General features: G+C 32.4%; 1 protein-coding gene across 1 annotated transcript in view; it reads left to right on the forward strand.

Moving 5' to 3' along the window:
- ITGB1 (integrin subunit beta 1) overlaps positions 1-10,000 on the forward strand; it is a 37,834-nt gene extending 27,834 nt beyond the window's left edge. Inside the window, exons 13-16 of the mRNA XM_028508282.2 lie at positions 127-349; positions 990-1,222; positions 2,892-3,058; positions 9,245-10,000. Of these exons, the coding sequence (XP_028364083.1) occupies positions 127-349; positions 990-1,222; positions 2,892-3,058; positions 9,245-9,310 (689 nt within the window). The 3' untranslated portion in view covers positions 9,311-10,000. The remainder of the gene's footprint in view (positions 1-126; positions 350-989; positions 1,223-2,891; positions 3,059-9,244) is intronic.
- Positions 10,001-11,413: the final 1,413 nt, after the last annotated feature.

The raw sequence follows: 11,413 nt of genomic DNA on the forward strand, positions 1-11,413 counted from the left end.
ATTGAGGCTCCATTCATCTTTTAGATATACTTTCTTCCCCATTATTGCTTATTTTTACTTTTAAGTTAATGCTTTGGTTTTTATATGTTTAACCATTGTTATAAGAAAGGATATTTTTAATTATAGGAAATGGTGTTTGCAAGTGCCGTGTGTGTGAGTGCAACCCCAACTACACAGGAAGTGCGTGTGACTGCTCTCTAGACACAACATCATGCATGGCCACAAACGGACAGATCTGCAATGGCCGGGGCATATGTGAGTGTGGTGCCTGCAAGTGCACGGATCCCAAGTTTCAAGGGCCAACTTGTGAGATGTGTCAGACCTGCCTCGGTGTGTGTGCTGAACATAAGTAAGTTCAAAATAGTTGATATTTACTATCTGTTGCCCTATGTATTATCACTAAATCCACAAGGGTACCTACAGTAATTACCACTGTAAAGAGTACCACTGTAAATTATATGCAACACAGAAGCCCAATCTTTAAATCTTAAAATATTCTTTCACAATACCTCATGGTATTGAAACATGTGATATGAGAGTGGTACTGTTACTTTGATCTGAATTTGTTATATAATTAAATCTGTATAGTAACCTTTGTTAAATTAGCATTACCAATTGCTGAATTACTACGTTTTGACTAAGCACAATCGAAGGTTTTGCCTCTTGAAGAACTGTTATTATATCAGCAACACATTGTTTAAATTATTTTGGTTTTATGTTACATATTTAATATATGATAGGGCTAGTTTTATTTTACTAGTCTTATTTCTATTTCAGGATTTTAGTTTGAACTGTAATGATAATTTCACTTGGGAAACTAGCATCTTTATATTTAGTTTCTCATTGATAAATATTGTATACTTCTCCATTTATTCAAATATTTCATTGCTCTTGGTTTAATTTGGTCAAATTTTGAGTCTAGTCCACAAAGTAACCTTTAAGCAATTTTAAATAATAAATTTTAAATGTAATAATTTGTGTTTTAACAGAGAATGTGTTCAGTGCAGAGCCTTCAATAAAGGAGAAAAGAAAGATATATGCGCACAGGAATGTTCCCATTTTAATATTACCAAAGTTGAAAGTCGAGACAAATTACCCCAACCAGGCCAGGTCGATCCCCTGTCCCACTGCAAGGAGAAAGATGTTGATGATTGCTGGTTCTATTTCACATATTCAGTGAATGGGAACAATGAGGCCATTGTACATGTTGTAGAGACTCCAGGTATAAATCTGATGGTTTCAAAATGCCTTTCATTTTCTTTTATGTCTTCTTTTTGCTCTTTAGGGCTACCGGCAGTTTCTCTGATATCCAGGAATGGCTTCCAGCTTGATTATTGTAGTTTCAAGTTGGGACAATTTTTAGTCTCAAAGTTTAAAACAGTATTTAAGGGATGGTATAAGAAATGAGGAAGAGAAAGCAAGTGTGAAGTTTTATGAGTGGAGAGTTTGAAGATTAAGTGCAGGGGTCCATTAAGTGCAGGGGTCCACACAAAGTAGTTGACACAATGCCTGACAGTAAGAATTATATCATTATTGGTGATACTGATAATACTTAACTTGGAGCTTGGTCTATGTGCTTTTTTTATATTTGGGGTTTTTTTGTGTGTGTGTGGGAATGTAAGTTTTCATTTCTCTTGGATAAATATTAAGAATGGATTTGGTAATGGAAAAAAATACAATGAAGATTAAATCAAGAAAAAAAAGTTAAAAAAAATAATGGATTTGGGGCCATATAGGATGCATATGTTTACAGGGAAGAGCCAAACTGGTTTCTAAAGTCTCAATATTGTTTTGCCTATTCAGATTTGTGTTTTGTAATAGTGCTTCCCTGGTCTTTTCTTGCTTGTCATTTCATTTTGTTAGCAAGATATTTTGAAGACCAGAAGCTTTCATTTTAATTGAACTACAGTTTACCAAGTTTTTCTTTTACATGCCTTGCTTTGGTTATCTCACCTGAGAGCTCTTTGTCTAACTGAAGTTCATAAAGATTTTTCTGCTGTGTTTTCTTCTAGAAGTTTTATAGTTTTGGCTTTTCACTTAGGTCTTTACCCCATATGAGTTAATCTTAGCATAGGAATGAGGTTCAGTTTTTTTGCATACGAATGTCCAGTAGTTCTAGCATCATTTGTATAAAAAACTGACCTTTCTTAACCTTTGTTGAAATAAGATTACATATGTGTGAGCCTATTTCTGAGTCTATATTCTATTCCATTAATTTCTGCAACTATCTTAGCTGATACTATACTGTTTCAATTACTGCCACTTTATACTATTTTTGAAGTCTGATAATGTGAGTAGTTCAACTTTGTTCTTTTCCAAAAGTGTTTTTTAAGCACTTCCCAAGTTTTCTGCTTTCCTCGTAAATTTTAGAGTTAATTTGCTGATAACTCTAAAAATTCTGCCAGGATTTTGATTTGGGATTGCATTGATCAAATTAGAGGAGAATTGATATTTTAAAATACTGTGTTTTCTAATTCATAAACATAGAATGATTTCTTTCAGCAATGTTTAGTAATTTTTAGCATGCAGATGTTACACATATTTTGTTGGATTTATACATAACTATTTCATGACTCTTGAAGCTATTGCAGAGGATACTATTCTAAAATTCAATTCCCAATATGTAAACATAAATTTTTGTATAATACATAGAAATACACAATGATTTTTTATTTATTAATCATGTAATCTGTGGCCTTGTAAACTCACTTGTTAGTTCTAATGTCTTTTATAGATTCTTTGGGATAGTTTATATTCACTTGTCTTTTTATAAGAGACTGTCCAGTTCTTTGTAGTCTTAGCTGTACTCTACACACACTAATCCCTTGTGTGCTAACTTGTTTTTTTTTTGTTGTTGTTGTTGTTGTTGTTGTTTTTTTCATACTTTGCAGAGTGCCCCACTGGTCCAGACATCATTCCAATTGTAGCTGGTGTGGTGGCTGGAATTGTTCTGATTGGCCTTGCATTGCTGCTGATTTGGAAGCTTTTAATGATAATTCATGACCGAAGGGAATTTGCCAAATTTGAAAAGGAAAAAATGAATGCCAAATGGGACACGGTAAGTTGCAAAACACATAAGAAGTAAAGTGGGTCATAAAGTAAATGTAATATTTCTGAGACTTGTTTATTAACTCTAAAACTGATTATTAATGTCCTCATTAAGTGTTACATTTAGTAAAAAACAAAACATCTTAAATATATTCATTAAAATGCTGTAAGAATGTAACTTCTGGTTACTCTGGTCAGTATTTTTATTTCTTTAATAATTTTGATCTTAAATCAGCTCTTCTGCCTTTTCATCTCATGTAAAGTGGAATCCTATTCAATGGAAAGATTCTCCCTTCCTCTCTCTCTCTCCCTCTCTCTCTCTCTAAGAAAGAACCTTAAGTGGAAAGCACCCAGACTCAAAAGGCTACATACTGTATGATTTCATTTATATGACATTCTGGAAAAGGCAGAACCAGAGGGACAGCAATCAGATCTGTGGTTTTCAGGGGCTGGAGTGGGGGTAAGGGTCATGAGGCATCTTTTTGGGATGACCTTGATTATGAATGTGGTAATAAATTTGAGAATTCATGGACTTGTACTTAAAAAGGATATATAAGGATATATAAAGCAAATAACCTTGCTTTATATAAAAAATTGTTTTTAAATGTTAGTGGCTGAAAGTTTGTGCTAGTGTTCAGGGCTTTAAAATTGGGAGTTGGAGATAGGGTGGCCAGATGTTGGCCCTCATGTAGTCATCTTGTAATACAGGAAGGCTGTGACAATTTTTAGCATTTTTAAATTACAAATGAATTTTACTCATTTGCACTTTAGTACAGTTTGCTTGTTTTTTTTTCTAAAATAATGAAGTTTAGAATTATAAAAATAGTAAAATGAGTGAAATAGTAAAAATTCTTTTTTATAGTGTTTAAACACTATACATGTCCATTTTTCCTGATGAAATCATTAGAAACTATTTCTTTTACTTTAGCAAGAAAATCCGATTTACAGGAGTCCTATTAATAATTTCAAGAATCCAAACTATGGACGTAAAGCTGGTCTCTAAGTGCCGTTCGTATTTTCTTTCATTTTCTATCTTTGCATGTGAACTGTCATCCTTTTTGACTGCACTGTGTGTCCTTTGTCACTTGCTGTTTTTTTTAAAATCTGGCTTTATTTATATGATTATATTATAGCCTTTTTCGTGTGTTAATTTAGAGTTAGTGTTTAGAAGGGCTTTAAAATAATGGCTTAGAAGCAGCAGCTATGTTGTAGTGAAAGAGAATGTGCTTTGTGGTCCGACAGACTAGGGTGAAATCCCAGCTCTCCCCACTAAGTAGAATAGCATTGAGCCACTCAGTTTCCAGATTTTTTATATCTTTAACAATGAGTCACTCAGAATGTCTAATGTGTGGCGGTTTTTGACTGATGTGATATCAACATGTCAGTCATAATCCTCACTCTAAACCAGTGCTTTAGATGGTATTATACTTAGATGAAAAACTTTTATGTGTAAGTTTTAGGGTGAAAGAGTGAAAAATGAATGTGAATCTAAATTACAAAATAGGACAAAGTAAATGTAACCTGACATAACATTTGTTGATTCCAGACCTATTTTGAGATTCCTTATTCTTGATTGCAATTTGAAATTCTATTAAAAACCAGAAGACCTTTTATTTGTGTGTGTGTGTGTGTGTGTATATATATATATATATATATATATATATATATATTTCTTGTTAAACATTGAATGAGTCTAATACTCAAATGTAATATTGAACTTGGAAAAAAAAACTAACCAAGACTTTAAAGAGAAAAATTTATAGTTTTAAATAAAAACTTCAGTTGAAAATTTCATAGTTGTAATAAAGCTTTCTTATCCTTTTCTGTAAGCTAGGACAAGTTATTTTGGTGGGCCTATGTTTTACCTAGATGATAAATTTATCATTGTCTTCCCAGTAGTAGACAGGATTTTTCCTTATATCTGAATTTTTATGAAGTGCTTCTAGAATATTTTAGTATAAGCCCCTAAAACTCTGTGATAAAAAGATTGTGATTAGAATAATTTCTCCTTCCTGGTTATATAGAATTCTTCTTTCCTTTCCCAACTACTGATTTCACACATGAGAAAACTGAGGCACAAGAAGGATTAGGTAACTTGGTCCAAGTTCACATATCATCAGTGGAAGAGCTGAGATTCAAACCCAGACAGTTGGGCTCCATTTCCATGTTATCCACTACCTTGAACTGGTAGCAATCACATATTCTTCAGGAGACTGTTACCCGATTAGGAAGAGAGAGATCAGTCTTTATAGAGAATTATAGTTTTTGACATTTATTGACTTAGAATAACACTGCTGTATTGGACAAACATTGTACAAGGGAAATCACTTCATTGCATAGAAACCAAAACTGTAGTTTTGCTTATAAAATAATAACTAAAATCTTAATATAAGAATGTTAGTATTTTTATATATATAGGAAATATTAATAACATTAGAATCCATTACTGGTCTCATTTTTCTTTTATATCTAAGCAGATTTTGAGGCTTGAAATAGCAAAGTTAAATTTCATGGCAGAAAAAAATATAGTCAGATTCATATATAGGTAGGTTGTTCCATTTTCATATTAGTCTGAGACTTGCCACATTTTTTTTTTCTTACATGGTACTTTCCAGAAAGTCATTTTTTTTTTGAAGGAAACTGATTTGCTTGGATTTTCTTTCTTCAGTTCTTTCTCCCTGCCTTCCTTCCTCAGAACTTCCCTCACTCTCTTTCTTTTTTGTGGTATGTCAAAGCAGTCAAATATTGACAATTTCATAGGATTATTTCTCATAGAAGAAAAAACTCTGTATGTCCAAAAGGTAAAATCTTTTACCTTTACTGTGCATTGACTTATACTTTGAAGGAAATTATTAATAATACTGAAACTCAGTGTTTGTATTGCTAACTTAATTTTTAGCTGAAATGTCACTTTTTCAGCCAAAACAAGCATTTTGGATAATTAAAGAAGCAAATGTAAAAATGTCTATTCATTAGTGAAATACAGACAAACTAGTAGCCACAGATAATTCTGAGTTGGTTTGTCAAGAAAAATTAAACTATAAATAAAAAATAGGATTTAATGAATGAATAGCAAGAAATTAAAATAAATCATGACTTATAAAGCACTTTTCTGATATGGGACCAAAATTTGCCAATCAATTTATATATATGTTTAAGTTTTGTCATCTTTTATTTATTTTATTTTTAGACAGAGGGGAATGGAAGGAGCAAGAGAGGGAGAGAAACATCATTGCATGGTTGCTTCTCTTGCACCCCTTCACTGGGGACCTGGCCTGCAACCCAGGCATATGCCCTGACTGGGAATCGAAACAGCGACTTTGGTTCACAACCGCGCTCAGCCCACTAAGCTATACCAGCCAGGGCCAATCTATTATTAATATATTTTGGATAATGAGCAACCACTGTAATTATTTCAACTCATAAGACTGTCATGTAGCAACATTAGAAAAATCAGATTATCAACTTTATAATTGTTCAAGTGGATTAAAAAATTCTTTATTCTCTGCTGTTATGTAAAAACAAATGGATTCCTAATCTCCCACAGTCATGCATTGTATATCTAATGTATTTTGTAGAGCTGATTCTTTAGCTATCTGTTAGCCATTCCAGAGTGAGCACAAAGATGAAATTTTACTGAGTACATTTCTCAATATACAAAGCCTATTCTCTTGATTTAAATAGGCTTTGCTTTTTGTTGGGAATAGAGGTGGGTTGCATTCTGAATGAAAACTAATCCGAATTATTTTTGTTTATCTCCATTTAAAATGATGCTTAATGCAGATAGTTTCATTTCACCTCTAACCTTGCATGTTGAATTTTTGTTTGAATGGACTTTAAAATATAAATATAAATGTTTGTTTATATGAAAAGGGAAACTTTCCTCCAAAGGTAAGTTCTGCCATATAAATTGTGCTTTGGGTTTGTCCATAACAAGTGTTTTTTTCTTCTTTTGTTTTCTGGGTTTGTTTGTTGGTTGGTGGTTTGTTTTTTTTTTACCTCCTTTATAATTCTTAAGTATTAAATGTTAGATTTACCTAAAGCATTATTTTAAATAAACTTGAGTAAGTGATCATTTATTTCCCCAGCATATGTGAAAGAACGGGCAGTACCGTAGATGGAAATAACAAGTGTAACTTATTTGTACTCTATAACTTAAGAATGTAGTTGCTAGGATCCAGTTTACTGTCTGTATTGTGAAATGTCTGCTGTAATGTGTTTGCGATAATATATTGGCTTCAGTTGGGATTAGAGCTCAGAATTTGGTACATTATATGATTTTTATCATCCATCTTATTTGTCTCTGAGGGATCCTTAGTTCCTCCATGTTTCTGGAAAAAAAAAGACCAATAAAGCTGTATTTTGTGCTATGGGGGAACATGGGATTGGGGCTAAGGCATGTCATCATGTTTTAATTGGTATTCAGACTAACTGCTGAAATCATAGTGGTTTATTTGGTGTCTCTTAGGACCCAGCCCTTACGTGCTATATGTCCCCTCATTGATTTCCTGTCTACAGGATAAAATTCCATTTGTTTAGCATGGCATAGAGGACCTTTATTTGGCACTGTCATCTTTCTTGTCTCTTCTCCATTCCCCACTGCTCAAAACATACACTGCCACGTGCACCCTTAAAAACTTCTGAGTCAGAGATATTTCTGCATATATGTGCTATTCCTTTTCCTACACCTTGAACTTTGATTTGTGTATCTTTCTATTTACCTTTCAATATTTTTATCTGTACTCAATTTCACTATAACAATATTTACGATCTCAAAGTCAATTCCTTTTTTTTAAACTGTTTTTTATTATGTACGTAGTTCTACTTTGTATTTTACGATCTCAAAGTCAATTCCTTTTTTTTAAACTGTTTTTTATTATGTACGTAGTTCTACTTTGTATTGTACTATATTAAAGTGACTTATTTTCATGTTTGTTATCCAACAGACTGTATCCTTCTAGAGTGCAGAAATTGTAGCATTGAAAGCCAGATCCAAATATACTCTGTAGTGAAGTGTGAATAAAATTTAACAGCAAAAAATTACTATTTATATGCTTTCTATAAATATTTTTAAAAATTAACTGCAAATAGTAATATAGTGAGATATAACTAAACATTTTAAAATCATAATTTTTGTTTAAACCCTCAGTGTTTTAAGTTTTTATTTAATATTTGATTTGTACTCACTGTAATTTTCTCTGATAGAGAGTTATTGGGCTGTATTTCTCACTTGGCTTTCAAGCCTACTTTCAGTCTACAAGAACAGGAGGAAACAGAATGCTATAGCAGATATCGGAATGTATCAATTAGCATGAGACTTTTTTCAGAAAGTAGTAGTATGGGGTTGTATGTTATTTTCCCCATTTTAATTAAAAATTTTTTTTTGCTTGAGCTGCCTATCTTCGATTTTTCCTTTTTTCTTTTTCTTATTTTTAAAATTTTTTTTTCTTATTTTCTTGCCTAAAATATCACTCAATGTACTTTTGGATCTTGAAAGAACTCCTGTGTTGAGGCTTGAGTCATTTGATTTTGCTACTGTTTGTTAAAATAAGGTATCACAATAAAAACATTTTACCAATACCATATTGAAGAAGAATAATTATGAAGAGTGGTAATTATGTTTGTTAACATTATAAGCAGATTTAGTTATGTAGTGACTTAGTGGAGGCTCAGTGCCCTCAGTGACACTAAAAACCTTACTCCAGAGCTCTCTGAATTAGCAACTTTTGTGGAAGTACTTCAGGAGAACATCTCCCTCCCTCACAGAAATGAAAGCCAAGGGTTCCCTCTAGTTAACAGGCATCTTCTGTGCACAGTAAAGGCTTAAGAATTAGGCAGTTGATGGCAAAAGAGTTCATTCTTTCTTTAAGACAGGCATTCAAAGCTAGTTAAAAGAGAGAAAGCAGAGCAGAACACTGCCATTGAGGATATTCTTGAATGAACTCTGCAGTGGCAGAAGGACTCAGGAATGAATAATGCCAGATTATAGGGCAGCTTTAGACCTGTTGAATAACACTTCCCTTTTTCATATTAGTGTAAACTTTTATTAATCCTTTTTTGAAAAATGGAGTGTGATATCTGGACTGATAAAATAGAAGCAACTTCCAAAAATGTCCATAGCTTTTCATACTGTTTTATAAAATAATATTACATGATTTTAGTAGAGTAACTGACAATTTTTCTTCTTTTTTTTTAGGGTGAAAATCCTATTTATAAGAGTGCTGTGACAACTGTTGTCAATCCGAAGTATGAGGGAAAATGAGCACTACTGTACAAATTATACAACACTGAATGCAAAGTAGTGAATTTCATAGTCACAGAATAAGGTAGCTTTAGGGCAATGTCACCATGGGTTTTACTCATGTGCAGGTTTTGAAAATGTTCAATATGTATAATCTTAAATTTTTTCTGTTATTTTGAAAATAATGTTATAATCAATGCCAGGGACTGACACAAGACTTGAGACAGGATGCGTATTCTTGTCAGCTAAAGTCACGTTGTGCCTTTTTATCCTTTTCCTCCTGGACTATTTGAATCAAGTGCTTATTGGGTTAAGTGATATTTCGAGGATGATTGAAAGGGCAATAGTTAAAGTAGTGAGAATGATGAGCATTTCTCAGTATGAAGTATTCAAACAGATTTTTAGCTTTATAGATGTCACTTTTCAGTTATAAGAAAGTCCAAGGTAAATGTCTTGCTAGCTAGCTTAGAATTGTTTTAAATTTATTTTGCTACTTGACTGTTTGATATGACTGATGATATATTTGAAAGCTGAGTGTGTTAGGAGTTAGTTGTGTAAAATAGTTTTGAAATACTTGATCTATAGAAGCCATGGGAAAAAGTCAGAGTTAGGAAGGGGAAACAGCTTTAAAAACCTGTGTGCCATTTTAAGAGTTACTTAATCTTGCAACTTTTATGCCTTCTCTTTATAAATTCAAGCCTTGGATAAAAGTATTGGGAAATTTTAGGCAAAAGTCATTAATTTAGCATTATTTACATAAAGGTCTTAATTTACATAGTATATTCTAAATTGGGACCTTTGGGTGAGTTTATTTTATTTTGTTTTGTTTAAAGCCTGGTGCTTTTCATCACCACTTCTAATCATTTAATATATCTGCAGTTTAGGGGTAAGACTTCTTTAATCAGTACTTTTTCTTTGATGTTTTAGCTGTAAATTTGCCTAATGAATATGTGAAGTTGTACTGTGGCTTATGCAATTACTATCACTATGCCAGCCTTACTGTCAGTCAATGCTATGTAACAGACCACTGTGTAATTACTCCTCACAGTTTGAGTTGCCGATTTTGTTTCATAACAGTCATATTCTTATTTTAAGTGCCTTTTAATTTTAATAGTTCACTTTTTACAATGCTGTTTACTGAATTTATTTATTAAATAAAAAGGCCCAAAATAACTTAAGTTGGATATTTTCACTCTATATTGGTATATTTTGTTGGTGTGTTTGCATGAACATATTATAGCTTAAAGAGATTGCTATAAAATACTACTGGTGAGTGGGTATTTCACTTAAGAAGCTAAAAACATAGTTCTTTAAAAAAATAAAATAAAAAAGATGTACTACAGACATAAGTAATACAGTAAAGTAGATTTTCAGACTATCTTTGAATTCTCTAAATAATATTGGGTAAATCTTTATCTCTTCCTCCTCCCCCATCTGCACTACACTAGGAGATAGGTTTCATCCCTACGTTAAACAAAATTAATCTATTTTTTCCTGGTTTTTCCTTTTTGTAAAAAATATTTTCAATTTTTTCCATTACAATTGACATATAATAGTACATTACTTTTAGGTGTACAACCACATGATTAGATGCTTATATAACTTACAAAGTGATCACCTCAAGAAATGTAGTACCCATCTGATACCATATATACTTTTTACAATATTATTGACTGTATTTCCTTTGCTATACTTTACATCCCCGTGAGTATTCTGTAACTACTAGTTTGTACTCCTTTAATCCCTTTACCCTTTCAACCAACTTCTCTATACCCCCTCCCAAAAATGCTCTTGGTATCTATGAGTCTGAGTCTGTTTCTAATGTGCTTGTTCATTTTGTGCATGTGTGTGTGTTTTGTTCTTTAAATTCCACATATAAGTGATATCATCTACCATTTCTCCTTCTTCGTCTCACTTATTTCACTCAACACATGATGCTCTAGGTCCATCCATGTTGCTGCAGATTGCATAATTTCATTCTTTTTTATGGCTAAATCATATGCCATTGTATATATGCATCATTTTTTTCTTTAGCGATTCATCTGTTGATGGACTCTTAGGTTGCTTTCATATCTTGGCAGTCGTAAATAATGCTGGAGTAAACATATGGGTATATATGTCTTT

Source organism: Phyllostomus discolor, chromosome 1, assembly GCF_004126475.2.
Source record: "Phyllostomus discolor isolate MPI-MPIP mPhyDis1 chromosome 1, mPhyDis1.pri.v3, whole genome shotgun sequence".
Classification (NCBI taxonomy): domain Eukaryota; kingdom Metazoa; phylum Chordata; class Mammalia; order Chiroptera; family Phyllostomidae; genus Phyllostomus; species Phyllostomus discolor.